This window comes from Ixodes scapularis, unplaced genomic scaffold (assembly GCF_016920785.2).
Source record: "Ixodes scapularis isolate PalLabHiFi unplaced genomic scaffold, ASM1692078v2 PGA_scaffold5__190_contigs__length_132052651, whole genome shotgun sequence".
NCBI classification, from domain to species: domain Eukaryota; kingdom Metazoa; phylum Arthropoda; class Arachnida; order Ixodida; family Ixodidae; genus Ixodes; species Ixodes scapularis.
In genome coordinates, this window is record NW_024609880.1 from 125,496,112 (window position 1) to 125,512,416 (window position 16,305).

Genomic DNA, 16,305 nt, shown 5'->3' on the forward strand with positions numbered 1-16,305 from the left:
TGTCATGGCAAGAGTGAGCTGCCTCCTTGTTTTTTTAGCATAGTATTTATTGATTAATCAGGATCGCTTCCCAGTTTTTGACGAAGGATGCGGTGCCATTCAGATTTTTGTTTTTCGAGTCATATTTTTAATCGAGGAGGATCTTGTCAATAGACCCCAGAATCTCGGGGACATTACCCGTCGACTCGAGAAGACTACGCTCTGTGCCAACTTTCTTGTACTACGTTGTTGAGGCTAGCGTAGGTTCGACATTGCCGCAGCCCGCACAGCTGTGAGAGCGTCTGGCTTTGTCTCGCGCCTCATTCGCACGCGTGCTTGTGTAAAGAAGATGCCAAACAAATTCATGCGCTCGCACAAATAGTTTTGGCGGCGTTGTAGCACCGGTGAACACAAAAAAGTTGACACGGAGTATATATTTGTTTCGAGTCTAGAGTTGAAGCATTCAGATTCACTGCATTTCTTTGCATCTTTTACGTGTGTACAATTTGTGTTGAACGGTAAACTTGTTTGCATTTGAATGTGTCACAAGTGAAGCTAGCATGTCCCTTTGGACGATCTTGGTTTTGAATGTTACTGGTAGTAATTTAATTGATGCCGGTTCTCAGCTTATCTGAAGCTTCTCCTGCCAAGAAGCTGCTTTCTGGTTTGTCTCGGCTACAGTCAATGGTAGTCCGATCAAAGGGAGATCCTCGGACTGTTGCCGACCGTGCACCATAGTGTCCCAAGTGCCCTTGTGGTGTCGAGGGTTTCCCCTTCCAGGAGACCAGACGAAGGGAAATGGCAATGCGAGGTGGAACGTTTTAAGTTAAAATGAACCGCTGCATTCTTTATCGGCACTAGGTTCCATGGCTGAGCATGCCACCAACCGTACACAGTTGGCCTTTTAAATCACAAAGTGCTTTATTTATTGTGACCCTCGTGGTGCTCATTATTTGCTAGGAATACCTTCCGTCGATGACCAAGAAATCTGTTTTCACACTTTTGATGCAGCGTTTACACAATGTGTTGAGTAGCTCGAACTACGATTTAACCAAAGAACAACTTCATTTGCCATATGTTCTTCCGTCGCATTTTGTCGGTTCCAGCTGTACCAAACGTTCAAGGAATGACTGTCTCCTCAGGTTTGAATGTCCAGCAATAAAAATGCTGTCTGAAGGTCAGTCTACCTTCCTCTTGCAAGGCAGGCTACTGCCAGGCAGGATCTCGTAAAGGCTCTGCTACACTCGGACGTCAAGCGTAGCAAACACGGCATAGTGCACACAGATACTGATTGGTCGCAGGTATCAAGTTCCTGGTAGCCGGCCAATCAACGTTCTGCACTATGTTCGCTGCACTCAACGTCAGAGTATAACAAAGTCTTAAGAATGGACTTTTTGGGAAACATTCACTGGAAGTTGAACCTTGCTCGGATTCCTGGACATGGCCTCAATTTTTGTACATCTCTTTTCCGCATAAGAGGTACAAGAGCTCTTGGCAAGATTGGACACAAGCTCTGCATCAGTTTTCTGTTCCGACGTCGTCCTGCTCAGCTGCAAGAAAAGGGAGAAAGTACCCTTTCCCGTCCTCTCCAGCCCACTATGAGCAGAACTCTTGCTCCCACTCGAGGTGAACCATGTGCTGTGGCAGCCCGCAAAGAGACAGAACGATTGGCGCCAAGAATGACACAACGCACATTTGAGACAACTTTTATTCTTGACGTAGAGAACACTAAGGATGTGGGCAGACCGACTCATTGCGCAAGTTCTCTTCCCGCCGTTTGCCCCCAGTACTCCTACGTAAAGCATGTAAAGTATCTTACACAACCAAACACACCACTTAAAGTTGATGGCCATGTGCTTTGGAAGTATTTTTTGTTCCTGTAAAACCCAGCCTACTCCCCTCCTCTCCCCCCCTCCCCCAACGATGCCAAAGAGTTTTTATTAATGCGTCCAACACTAAATTTAGCCCAGACTCTTGCTGGTTTGTTTGGCTTTCAGGCGAGTGGCCTAAGTTACGACGAAGCTATTTCTGCGCAGATTTGGTGCAGGATTCTCCGTCAAGTGGACCGAAGGAGGGACAGCAGCCCCGGCTCTCTACAGAGCTTCCGCGCAGGGGGTAGACACTGGTTACAATACTACTAAGTGGGAGAGTTTGTTGCCCGAGCTTTCTCGCAAGAAAAAGACCCCCCCCCCCCCCCCCTCCAAGCGACGCGCAACCACGTGGCAGAGTTGCATCAACTACCTAAGTGTGAATTCTGATGCAGTAACTCTGATATAAATGGGGATATATTTCATTTTTTCTAGGCAGAAGATAAGCTACATCATATAGGATGTCTACGGCAGTGACCCTTAAAATCTGTTGCCTTTGTTCGAAACAAAGGGTCAAATCAGTGCAGGAAGCCCCAGCATCTTTAACACGCGTATCTGGTATATTCTCAAAACAATTATTTCCAAAATTGTTTAAAAAAAAGGTGCACAAAAAGTTTTCTGAGTTTGCCCGCTTCAGTCGGTGCTCTTGGGGAACCAGCCTACTGTAGGCTAGCCTCGGGAAACGACCAGATGGTCTTGAGAATGCGGCAGCTCAAATACGGCTAGACTATAACGTCCCTGGGTAGCAAGCCCCACAGTAGGCTCGCAAAACTTGCTGGACATTTTTCTTCCTCTGTCGTTTTGCTACATTGCCTCCCCCCAACAATGTCCCCACATTAAACTCACGAAAAAATTTGATGCCTGGCGGAAATTCCCTGTTCTTCCTCCTTTTTACGAGTCTCGCGTGAGTGTGTCAAAGTGTAAACTGAGGTAAGATTTACTCCTTTCTTGTTGCAAGGGTTCCTTCTTGTGGGTCGGTCTCTGTTAGCACCTCTGAGCAAAGCCATTGTTACGACGTTGATCGATCTGCGGCTGGCAAGCATATCTACGTGCGTCTAAGTGGCGTTTATTCGAGTGCCACTGGCAGTACACATATTTGATTTCCCATAACCGTCTGGCTCGCATGCACCAAAATGTCGCATTGTGTGAAACAAAATGCTGCTTCGGATAGAACAGCCAATACGGCGTCGGACGGTCGGCTAGACAATTTAAGTACATAGCCGGGCCAACCGCAAAATCGAGACTTCCTACAAAGCCAAAAATGGGAGTCGCTTCGAAAGCTTGCCAAGCACGGCTCGCGTGAAAGGCCAGACAGTGGCCACCTCCACGTGTTGTGCACTCGATGACAATCTAAAGAATACCTATGCATAGGTTACAGGCATTCGGAAGCACGGAGCAGACTAGCCAGCTGACAACACGCTAGAAGAGTGGCACCCAGTATTCCAAGCATTTGATCTCTGGAATGAACGGCTGTCAAACCATCTACAAGCACAACCCTCTTTCAGCACCCAGGGTTACCAGCTTGCATATTCCAGATTGTTCGCTGCCAAACGCAAGACAATGGACTGCCCTCAAAGACTGTGTGCATTTTACACACGGTGTGTGAAACGCATGCCGACTGACATTTTGAGAAAAACTGCTTTTATGCATGTCCCATCTGTGTTTTGGGAACCCCCAAGGCTACATAATCATCATATGACGGTGTATTTTGTTCGGTGCAAATCCTCTCGCAAAATTCTCACTCAAAATCTCACAAGCGGTTGCCACCCAGAAATTTTTAGCACAGCTACTGAGACACAGCACTACGGTGTTTTTGACTAGCTGTCGCTAGGACTTGAGAAACAAATGAAAATATATAAAAAAAATGCAATCTTTTCAGATCAAAATGGCAAACGGATACCAGATGCACACTGGAATGCAAAATTGACACTGTCAGTGAGGGCAGCCCTTAGTCGGAGGCCACAGTCCACATGCAAACTCGCAGCAATTCATACGGGCCACACAATCGGAACGTCTTGTTTGGGTAAGCACTTTGGTCCTTGGCTCTCTCTAGGCATAATGGTTTGCATCTCTTATGGGTGACTCGCACAAACTGACTCAGAAAAAAATAGGATCTTTTTGGAAGTATAATGTGTTTGAGGAGCCTCATGATTTGCAAAGATGCGAAAAAAGTATCTTCACTGGCTCCAGTGAGTATAGTAAAATGGCCATAATAAGGAAATCTGGGCCCACATGGATCAATGCCATGCAGGTATATCTGAGGCCTTGTTCATGCTTTTGAGGATATAATACTATGCATAAAAAGTGATGCAAGTGCGGTTGAACATACTACAAACGCACACACTTGGCAGACTTCAAGAGGCCGGTCTGCCAAACACTCAATGAAAATAATTCGACATGTATGTACACATAAATTATTTCTGTAAACTATTCACAACTGTTCTTTCTGCGGAAAATATAACTACAAAGTTTCAGAAACGGCTGAAAGTAGAAAGGTGATATACAAATGGGAAGATTTACAAAGCTGTGTCAGCAAAACTGCACTCCAAAGGTGCAAAAAGGGGTTAAAAAAGTAGCCTGTTGCTTCATATGCGCACATGTGAAAAGGAAAGCTCCCGTGAAAGGATCGGCGATTGTCAAACAAACTATAAAAACCTTAAACAGGTTGTTGCACCATGGGCCTACGCGACCGGACCCAAGTGTCGGTCGCGTTTCCACCACAGTCGAAACGTCTTCCCCATTGACGCAGTCGCGAAAGAAGTTTAAGTTGAGGGTTCAACGAGTATTAACTACAGCCTTAGGGTTTTGTCGTTCCATAGTAGTGCCAGTTTGCACAAAGGTAATAAATACTGGACCAAGGTACACTCGCGAAGGAAATTTGTAAAATAAACATTCATTAAGTACTTCTTGCCATTGCCTCGACCAGCGTTCTGGTCACTAGGAGATCGGTCTGCAATCGCTGTCCAATACGGCACCTGCCGTCTACGTTGGTTGGTTTTGAGATCCGGATTCGAACACATTTCCACCAACGTTTCCGGGAAGACGGCACAACAAAGCTTACAGATGGCAATGAGGCGTGATATGTTGCAACATGCAAACGTGCGATGCTCGAGCGTGACAGAGGCCGCCGACGGAACGCATTTGGCATATCCGCGAATGGCCCTGCACGAGCGTCGGTCGAACGGGACTGGGCCGTTTCGGAGCGGTCGCTCCGAGCACCGCGGCGAAGCACACGGGTCACGGGGAAAGAGCGGGGTGACCCCGCTTTCGCAGAGCCCCCCCCTCCCGAGGCGGGCTCCACGCGGAAGGACTAGAATGGGGCAGTGCCGAGGGCGCTCAGTGCCTGGCACCGCCGGCCAGCTTGAAGAGCTCCTGGACCGTGACCGCCACCCGCACCAGGCCCTTCTCCTCGAGGACATCCTGGGACGAGCACGTCGCCTCCTGGCGACAAGAGACCGGCGTGCCAAGGTCAGCCCCCGCTCACCCATCCCGCCGGACAGCTCCGCCGAACATAGCGCAACATCCTAGATTTCGTTCCGGCATAGTGCGAAAGAATGAAGAGAGGCCGGGAGCACTTGGGGAGGTTCTTGCGATGATTGATGCCGTCTGCCGGCCAAAGGGGATAAAATGTCGCGCGGGGTGCCTCTGTCACGCTAAGCCATGAAACCTACCGCCATGACACGACGATAGGGGTGCAGCGGTTCATTTCGGTTAATGGCTAAACACAACCGGCACTCCCCGCACAATATTTTTTCCATTCTGACCCGAATGCAGTCATTCCTGCTCGAATTAACAATTTGTAAACTGCAGCACGCCACTTATTGTACAGTGCCAAAAAAAAACAACTTGGGTTAGAGGGTGCAGAAAGGATGCAAAACGAGGCAGTGCATAGAGGACTTCTCAGAAGCTTACGAAGTCAACATACTCGGGATAAAAGGATTAGCAGGTCCGGTCTTTCGGCTGCCATGGCGAGCCGTCCGACTTCCTTCTCTTCACGACAGCTATCCAAGGTTTTTGTTTTTCGCTAGATGTACGCTTATTTCATTGAAATCTAAACTACTAGGCAATCTCTTTCCTGTAAAATTAATTTTTCTGGCATTTGGTGATGCAGTACATCGGCATGAGAAGTGAGGCAACCCACGACGCAGATTGTGTCTCCGCATCAGCCTAATACAAAACAGGAAGGGGGAGGTATGTTCATCGTCTGCGTCGATTCTATCCAATGATTCAGGACGGAAGTGGACGGCAGTCATTGAATCTGATCAGACTATCAGCCAAGAACCGAGCGCCTTTTGCCGCGTCACCGCACATGCTGGGGTCATCTGGTGTTGTAGCGGTCAGCAGTGCATGTTGCTGCTGACTGCTTTTTCACCCATAGAACTTTATCTTATTTCCTGTAATGGTCTCCCGGTACGAGAATATACTCGGGCCTTCACGAGAACTATAGCTCAGGGACAATAAACACAAAAAGTGAAAGCCGTTTTCAACTCCCTGTAACGCCGAATTAGAGCGCAGCTCTTGAGGAGGAGGAGGGAAGGGTACTGGGGGGGGTCACGTGACCTGGGGATCACGTGTCGATGACAATGCCGATGGTGTCATCAGTGACGTCACTGATGACGTCATCAGTGACAATGACGATGCGGATACCGATGACGTCATCAGTGATGATGACGATGCAGATGCCGGTGACGACATCAGTGACGTCACTGATGACGTCATCAGTGATGATGACGATGCGGATGTCGGTGATGTCATCAGTGATGATGACGATGATGATGCGGATGCCGGTGACGTCATCAGTGACATCACTGATGACGTCATCAGCGATGATGACAATGTGGATGCGGGTGACGTCACCAGTGACGTCACTGATGACGATGTGGATGCCGGTTACGTCATCAGTGACGATGACGTCATCGGGGGGGTCAGGTGATCTCTGTGGGGTCACGTGACCTCAGGGGAGTAACGTGACTTCGGGGGGTCACGCGACCTCGGGGGGGGGGGGGGGGGGGGGGGGGTCACGTGACCTCGGGGGACCACGTGCCACCCCGAGGTCACGTGACCCCAGGGGGAACTCGCGCAGTGCATTATGGGCGCCTACGCCGCTCAAGCCGGAAACGGGCGCCTAAGAGCTGCGCTCTAAAACTAAGCGATTAGACTATGAGACGACCCATTACAAGGTGCCGTCCTTAAGAAAGCACGATGCCTTTGTACAATTTTGCAGCATCTGAGCTAACAACACAAACGTACCGGCGCCTGCCCGCCCGCCTCGCCCCGCCCTTGACTAAAACGGCTTTCAAAATGAAGTTTACGCAATACTGACCTGCTGTCCAAATCACTATCGAAGGATATTTGTTTTCCAAATTTGGAGACGGATCTCATCTTTTGGTGCGGAGAAATTTACCTGGAAGGTTACGCGGCTAGACTTTCACTCTGGCGCAGAGCGGTTCAATAAAATTTGCCCCTTTCCAAAGTTCTCCATCGGCAGAAGTATGTCGTAATTCTCATCGACACATCTACTACAGAGCCTTTCATCATTTTCTTCGTCTTTCCCTTTGGTATTGAGTGAAGGAAAACAAATGGGGCTTTGTGAACGTTTATATAGCAATGGGTCAATCTGCTTCCGAGATTCGGTGGCATGCGTAGCGTGTCGAGTGCGGTCTGGGACCGTTAACCCGAGGTTTGCAACGTGCTCCACGCTGCTGCGATCACATGACGGCACGCCCGTCCACATCAACACAATAGTGTAGACGACTGGACGAGATGTATGACGTTTGCACAAGATTCGATTCCGGTGCCCCCACGGTTGTCCCAAAGCCGCGAATGTGCAGGCTAGGTGGAAACGTGCGGTCATAGCTGGGCGAGGGTTTATCGGTCGATTCACCGTAAGCCGGAGCTTTCCCCAATGTGGCGGGCCTAATGCAACAGGATTGAGATGGTCCTTATATTGGTGCCCACACCCACACCATCACTTCCTGCCTGCTGGGCCAAACCAGGCAACGAGCACACCTCCCTCTCCAGCCCACACTAATATAGGCCTAAGAACGGCCGTGTGCCTGCTTCCTCGCAGCCTCGATGGGGGCGCTAGTATCGTTTCGGCCATGCGTCGCAGCTTTTTTTTGGGGGGGAAGGTCAATTTCCACCCCCTGTACGTGGAATTCTCCGGAAATATATATGCGGCATTGTGTTTCGTGGAATGTACTATCTGTGATCAGCAGAAAAGAATGAAGGTTTTCATCGTTTAGTACCTCTTCATTAATTGAGAACACTTGGAAAACCACAATTTCCCACGCAAATGCCTCGCACCAGAAAGCACAAGTTCTATGATCCCTTATTTATTCCAAACATTTATTTTAAGTCTCGATTTATTTGTATTTTGACACTTTCTCTGGTAAAACAACACAATGTGACCACTATAAGTGCCAGTGAATCTGCAGATTATTACCCTCGATTTACAAGCATCCGGGATGTCTTCCTCTTTTTATAGAGTGGTTTGTTGCCACCTTCGAAGCTTGTTGCAGGGTAGGTCACTAAACCACGCCCATATTCCCACACTGTGGAAATCACAGAAAATTGGGTTTCATTGTAATGTACTTTATTTAGCAGCACTTTGTCTACAAGGGCATTAGCATTGAGATCACAATAAGTAATTGGTTCCTAGACAAGCCTTTGTTTTTAACAGTAACGACAATATCACTGCATCCACATCGACATGTCCGGAGAAAGATAAATGCCAGAGAAATTGGCCATTTATCTACAGCGAGGGGCCAAATGGATTTAACCCGCTCCAAAAAAAATCTCAAAAACCTGCTTTGCTTGCCCCATCAAAGAGCAAACTTGCCTCTATTAAAAGTTACAAATAAAAATATAATTTTTCTACGAACCACACGACAAGTTTTACTACAATATTTTCCCCCAGACAAATGCACCACCTAGCCAGACTTCTGTGGCAAATTAGTGTCGAAACATTCCAAACTGATTACGAGATTTATTTTAGTGGTGGGTTAGATCCCTTTGGCCCTTGCTGTATATATCGCTTTATCATTCAATAAATGCAAACTATAAACTGGAAACTTGCCAACGCTGAATGTGCATGGTCTTGTGCGCACCTCATAAAACATGACATAGAAAACTACAAGCAAAGGTACTGGAAAGACACAATCACCTCATTGTCACCTACTGTCCCCTCCCAAAAAAAATAAACTTTCTCAAAAACCTCCGCGCATATCTTTTCTTCTTCTCGAAGGCAGACTGTAACATTTGCAAACTCGCTGTCCACATCCCACAAAGACATATGTGAAATATTTCCAAGGAAACCCTAGAAGCGAATGATGCAACAGTAACTGCCAACAGCACACATACAGGAAAGCGACAGAGCGGCGAGCAGCGTTACGGTGGCTAACATTTTGCGTAACAATCTGCACCCGCGCACGTGGACGGCCGTCGTGGTTAGCACGGGTCAAACAATGTCTGGCTGGGAACAGAGGCTGCGATAAAGACAAAAGGTCCGCAACGAAAGCAAAATCACATTTGACAGAGAAATATAAATTAAGAATACCTGGACAGGCAGCATGAAAGACTGCGACAATACTGAATACCTTGACAAGATGCACTACAGGCGTTTCCACAAATATTTGGTAATGTCGAGAGCCTATACTGACACTAGGGGCCCGTTCACACAGCCCCATTTTCTTACGTTACGAGAGCTTACATCTGCTCTCATTGAGGGTCACCAGGACATCCCTGCTTCACATGAAACATGGTAACCAATTGAGAAGTAGCTTTGCACACAACATACGAAGCACGGGTGTCTCGGCGACTTATAATGTAGCGTAAGAAAACATAAGCAAACACCCCTGTGTGCAATGCATAAGGGGCAAAAATACTTTTGGACAATAATGGCAATGCATTACCAGCTCGCAAAAGAAAAATGACCCGTCCTCCAATAGATCGATCTCGCTAAAAAATTGGGTCGAAGCCACCATAATTGTAGTCGCCAGGAGGAGAGTGCGTGTGGAGAAGAAAGTTTGTGCAGTCTCGCACTTTGCTCGCGCAGACCCGCAGCAAAGTTGTTGCACAGACAGGAAGACTACAGTTTCCAGGATGCCTGCTGGCGGTGGCGACGTAACAGAACTGGCGGGTGAAGTCTTTATATTAGTATTGCAGCATTGATCTTTGAGATGCATCGGGCCAAAACAAAGAATGAGAAGGGAATTGATCCAGCACAACCAAGAGCACCGAAGCGTAGAGAAGACCAACTGGAGTTTGCGAGTCAGATAAGTTGTGCAAGCTTCGTTTGTTTGGTCAGTTCTGCACGGAAATGACTAGAAAAATTCTGGACATCGAAAGGTTAGTGTAGACAAAACAGAGCTTACTTTGTAACCAGATATGTTTTACCTCGGATGCCGCAAGTACAGCTCTGCATTGCTCTCGAACGACTCTAATATATGTGGAAATCTAAGGCGGCCAGAGAGATAAAGTAAATTTCGAAGTAGTTAGAGCGAGTCGACGCGGGCAAAATAGATCAATATTTCGGGAAGCCATCTTCTCCGAGTTAAATATATTACGTGCCAAATACTCCACAGAGTGGGTTAGATATGGCAATTCATCTAGGGCGCTGAAAGAGACACTCCCTCAAAACCCGCACTGGTGCTCAGTTGCTCGTCCCCAGCGTGCCCTGACTAGGCACGTCCATCGCCCTCCACAGCCCCTCACCTTGCGGGGGTCGCATATTTCACGCCACACTTCTTGTAACAGTAACTCCTTCGATGTTTGTGACAAAATAGGAGACTTCTCTCGCGACTCCGATAAGAAAATGCCCGAGTCAAGAAGCCACGCAGCCTCTGGGGTTTCACAGTGGCCCAGGAGATGCACAATGATCTGTGTTTGCACCCTCTCGAGGAAACACATCCGAAACTCTCATTGCAGAAAAAAAAGAAATCACGGGGCTTCATTGAAAAATAAGAGGCTAGACTTGAAATGCAACATGATTCACTAAAGTATATAATCTTCAATGACAGACTAAGAAAGAAAGGTAGAGAGGAGAAAGTAAACAAACAATATCACAAGTGGCACTCAAAGTTTTCAAGCTTCCCATCACTCTGACAAAGGAATGCAGTTTGTTGGATCCTTGGAGAGAATTTTGCCGCTTCGTCGGACAATGTCGCCAGTATCCAGATTGTTTGGGGAATGCTTCCGTAGTCTGGAGCAATATAAAATAAAAGGTAGAATGAAAGCTGAAAATACAGGAATAATTTGGGATTCCTTTCTGTGCCCTTTTAGACAAGTGCAGCATAATTTTTTTTCAAAATGGGAAGCCCACTTCAGCTGTTGTCTCTGGGTTAAATGATAGCCTGGAATGCCGGTTTTTCAGAAAAGGTTCTGGAAGGTGTCACAAACATAATTCCTTTGCCACTTCCCAACCCAGAAAAACACGAGATCTGGAGCTATACTTCGTTTCACCTTATGTTGTACCACAGCGAAGGCTAGAAGCGCGAGCTCATAGCGTTGGCAGCCGCTTTTAAGTCACGAGAGCTTGTGACACCAAAATGTGTTTCAGAGCAAGGAGCTCGTGCTTGTAGCCTTTCCTGCGGTACATCATAAGGTGAAACAGAGTATAGTTGTGCGTGCATCTGCAGCTGCATAAATCCACTAGGGAAGATGCACCAAGCTTGACCAGAAGAAAAGCTTTTAGAGACTAAATGCATTTGAAAAAATCTGTGCCCCTTCAAAATATACTTAGTGCAACAAATTAAGTAATGCCCTGCAGTACTCCTCAAAAATCTATTAAGGCTAAAGATGATGCCAAGTAGTTTGCCACAATCTTACTGTAGAAAGGTGAGTGGCAGTTTGCAATACATATTTTCTCGCTAATTTTTGTCTAGGATAATAAAAATCCCTGTTCTCAGTTAGCGCTGCATCTACAAATGCTTCTTTGATACATTTTCGAGGAACAAGAGCTCTTGTACATGATGAGTTCAAAATGAGCATGACTAAGGAGGTGGCAATATGCAGAGATCATCGAGCAATTCAAAGCAAAGACGAGTAAACTCATTTGAGCCACTTTGCTATTCATCTGCAAGGACGCTAAGATCATGTTTGTGCAAACCTGACTGCGGAGAGCAGCCTAATTGCTAATGCAGAGCTACTGCGCTTCTGCACACCCAGAGAACGTCCATCAAAGCTCTGCGAGCATACTTGTTCCGACGCGTAAAAGAAGACTAGAGCAGTAAGACTAAATGAACACAAGCTTTTTGTTGAAGCAACACTACAGTGTACTAGGATACGGGGTAGTGTTGGGACCCGAGTGGTTCACGTGAGGCCAGTGGTGTAGATCGCAACAGGGGCTGACGCCGGTACATCGCTAGTAGGGTGGTATGGTTGTGCGCGTGCGCCACGACAGGCGCATGGTGAACGCTTGATGCAATATTCGCCGGCGGGCTGCAGCAACTTTCTACTATCGTGACGACTGCAGCGCCGCGATAGTTGTCCACACATGCAGTCTCACGAGCTCCCATTGCCACGTCAGTCCCAGCACTACCCCGTATTCGAGTACTGTAGCAACACGCTACCGTAGTATAACTACTGAGCGAGACATTCATGCGTTGTCATCACGGAAAGCCAGCCTCCCGTTTGCAACAGTTGGACAAAAGCCTGCTGTTTCTGCCAGCAGTCTGACAACGGGTGATCGAGCATCAGCTGTAGAGTTAAAAAATGGGAATGAGCGCAAAGGACATTTTGATTTTCAGTCGTCCTACCGTTGAGTCAGTCCTACGTATTCTTGACAGACAATTCTAACACGGTGGGATCTTGCCATGCAAGAGACTTCGGTGGTCGAGAGAATGAGCTACTTCTCGATAGGAACCTTGTCTAAAAGAAACTTGGCCAAGCCAATACAAGCACAAAATGCATACAAAGACTATTTGCATGCTGCCTCTTAAAAGAAGATATAGAAACATGTACAAAAATATCTTTGCTGAAAGTCCTTTCAGGGGGAAAATAGACACATTAAATTCAAAATGCGTATTCTTTCATGCAGTACAGTTGGTTCCTAATAATAAGGACCTGTCTAATTAAACTTCGTAGTATTGAAGAAAAAAAAAACTCTTAAAGGGACACTGAACTCCCTCAAAATAACATTGTTGTAAAAACTGTCCAGATATTAACGCAATATTTATCTCATGAGACAGATTTATGTTTGTATCGACATTTATGTTTGTATCGAAGCTGGCTCGAAAGTGGCTCGTATATAGACGTCAGGGTGACGTCGGAACAGGAGCCACTTTGTAAGGCCTCCCATTGGCGTTAAGGTGCACAGGGGACAGGTGCAACCGTTTGCACGTACTGCAAAGGGTTTCCTCCGCACATTGAAAAACGTTGAAAGTCAGAAAAGTGGAGTGGGGGGCCAACTTGTATGGCTCCGTCAAACTGAGCCTTACGGCACGAATACTGCATTAATTAGATTTTGTTTCAGGGAAGTTGTCACTTATTTACATACACATGTCCTAGCCAGGAAGTTTAACAAAACTGTTTTTGGGAGTGCAGCATTCCTTTAAAAGAGAGAGGGTAAATTAGGAATATGGTTTCATCTTGAAAGCTTCTCCATCAGATGTCAAGGGCAGTTTCTAGAGTTTCCAGAAATAATATTAAAAAAGATAGGGCAGGCCAAAAAGGTGCACAGCCAAAACCGGTCTGAAAAGTCGGTGTTACGGGAAGCCTCCCCTCGTCTTTCATTCGAGCCATCAAAACGACGACAGCCTTGCAGCCGAAGACTCGAAGGGCAAAAGTGTCTTCTCGTAAAATATTGATTAATTATCCGGCGCTGCTTAGCACGGTGGCAGATGGGCTGCCTTATCTATCTACCCCATTAAATCTGTCGAGCACGTAGCCTCTCTCGTATCACAGGCTGCACGAGGGTACAGCAGTCAATCAATCACTCCCAGTTGCGGATTAACGCTATCGGCCAGTGCGCGTTGACCAAAAATATTTGTTCTCTTTGGCATCGACGGTGCCCAAGACACATGTATGTATCGAGATACTATGGCGGCATGTCCGATGAGAAGTACAAGCTGCCCCCGGTCCCGCTTGCCGATTCGACAAAAGCCATTCAAGGAAGTAGCTCGGCGGCGGGGCACTTGAGCAACAACAAACCCAATAACACGGAGAGCAGACCTTAAGGCACGCGCTCTTGGAAGAAGACAAAAATGGCTCTATCACGAGGAGATGCAGCTCTCGTAGTGCCCAAAGATACATATAAAAAAAAACATTCTCTCAGTACTCGTCAAGTAGGAACGGCACTCAAGTGGCGACAGAGATTCCCAAAGTCCCGGGAGACGGCGAGAGGAGCTACAGCATTCCCGCAAGGCCGGCGTACAGATAGACGAAGAAGGCCAAGCTGAGGCCGAGGCAGAAGGAGGAGGCCGACTCGTGGCTGGAGGGAGACCAGATGGCCAGCGTCACGCAGGTGGCCACGAAGACTCCCAGCAGCACGGGCGCGAGCAGCCGGTCGGCCCTGGTCACGGGCGGGCCAAAGCCCCGCAGCAGAGAGGCCGTCGCCCGCGCCGCCCGCACCGCGTCTAAGCGAAGCACCAAGTCCTCCCAAAAGAAGAGGTCTCCCTGAAATGGGGACGGGACCCCTCAGTGCTCGGCACCCCGCTGCTAAGAGCACCCCGCTGCCACTGCGGTCCCCGCTGCTACGGTGGCGCCTACAATCCTCAAGAGCAACAATGGCGGTGCACCGGTCCTCTGCTTGACACTCGTGGGCTTAAGACGCGGTTCGATCGCTTTACCACGCTCCACTGCCAAAAGGGAACGTAATAACAAAGGCGGCCACGCACCTCGGCCAATCGGTCGCAACAAGCGGCGCATCACAGCGCCACTTTCCTCGATCCAGTGACCTCAACTTCCATCAGGCGCAGCGCGTGTTCCATGCTTTGCAAGGACATTGGCCGGCTCGTCTCGAAAGAAACTACGGCGGCAACCGTTTTGTTGAATGATGTCACAACCACAAAACGTTCTACCGAAACCGCAATGTTTTGCCGGCAGTCATCGTCGAAATGGCTCAAACAAAACCCGAATGGCTCAAACCGGTTTCATTGTTTAGCCAGTCAACATTCAACGACACTAGTTTGGCTGAGAATCAAACCATGCTTCAATCGTGCCTGGTGCTGGACAAAGCGGAAATGTGCAGCCTCAGGAGGAACCCCTCGTATCGTGCACCTAAAGGTTGCAAGATTAGCCTCCGACCCTTGCCATTCTTGACAGTGCTGCACCAAGTCTTTTAGCGATGCTTCGAGGGGTGTGTGCACGGCTGACTGAATATAGCCAAGCCGGGTAGAGAATGGCTCACAGTCCAGCAGGACAGCACCATTAAGAACAGCAAGGCCGGATACACCGATAGCCGCAAACCTCCCAACGGCACCTGGTGTTAGCAGTTCCTCATGCCGTGTTCCAGAGGCTCCATTGGCTTTGACCAGCATCGTGCATGGGCACCAGATCGTTAATGTCGCGTTTGTAACAGGGGCATCTAAAGACGAGTATCCGCCTCCCAGTTGTTTCTGCAATGACTGGCTCCTCGACAAACTTTATGAAGTATACCAGATTTACACGATTGTAGGCCGATGGAAAAGCCAGAACAGTCGAGCTATCAGAAATGCTCGGCTTGTTAGCAGTTGCATCTGCTCTACTGCTTTACCCAAATATCGGGCCATTCTGCACTTGTTTCACGATAGCTTTTTCCTTTCCAATCTCAACTTTGTCCATGTGTGTAGCAGCATTAGCGAACATGACAAAGCGCAGTCAAGTGCAACATCAAGCAACGCGACGCCGTTTGCTGTTCCACTTGAATTCCCATCTCTGGGCATCAGGGAAAAGCTTTGACACCAGAGTCCATAAAATGCAACTTATTGTTTCTTTTTACGACAACTGTAAAAACAATGTTTACTCATAAACCCTAAAGTAAATTTTTTTTTTTCACTGCCCTTCAGTGCTGGAGGGGGGGACTGCCATTGAGTTGCAAGTTGTGCACAAAAGCCCTATAAACAAACTGTTACTGAAATTTAAATTAAGAAAACATTGTCCATAAATGTTTGTTGATGAAAGATTCCTTCCACCTGAAACTCGAAAATGTTATGCCTCCTGTCTGAGTGACGAAGCTCATTGTGAAAGTGGCAATGCACGACTATAGACTGTTCCACTAGGAAGAGAGGAGAGAGAAAAAAATGCCCTCCCCCTCTCGCCCCGTGCGTCGTCTGCTCCGCCGAGCGAGCTGTACCTAACATCCGGCTGGCGTTCAAATTCGGGATAAAATCGCGTCATTTTGGTAATTTCACACGCAGATGCGCGGATTTTAATAAATATGCAAGTTATCGTATAATGCTTTGCTCGATAAAAAGACTAACCGGGTCCAATTGCGGTGTTACCTGGGTGCAAATAAAAAAAGAAATGGAAATATTGTGTC

The 16,305-nt window shown here is 47.7% G+C and overlaps 1 protein-coding gene across 4 annotated transcripts in view; it reads right to left on the reverse strand.

Annotated features, from left to right (window-relative positions):
- Window positions 1-1,669: 1,669 nt before the first annotated feature.
- LOC8050433 (leucine-rich repeat and calponin homology domain-containing protein) overlaps window positions 1,670-16,305 on the reverse strand; it is a 42,267-nt gene continuing 27,631 nt past the window's right edge. For 2 of the 4 annotated variants that reach the window (XM_040498839.2, XM_029978336.4), the window contains exon 14: window positions 1,670-5,288. In XM_040498839.2, the coding sequence (XP_040354773.2) occupies window positions 5,184-5,288 (105 nt within the window). In that variant the 3' untranslated portion in view covers window positions 1,670-5,183. Of the gene's footprint in view, window positions 5,289-8,433; window positions 14,463-16,305 lie in introns of those variants that run through there. The other 2 variants (XM_040223421.3, XM_040223422.3) reach the window with 1 other exon arrangement.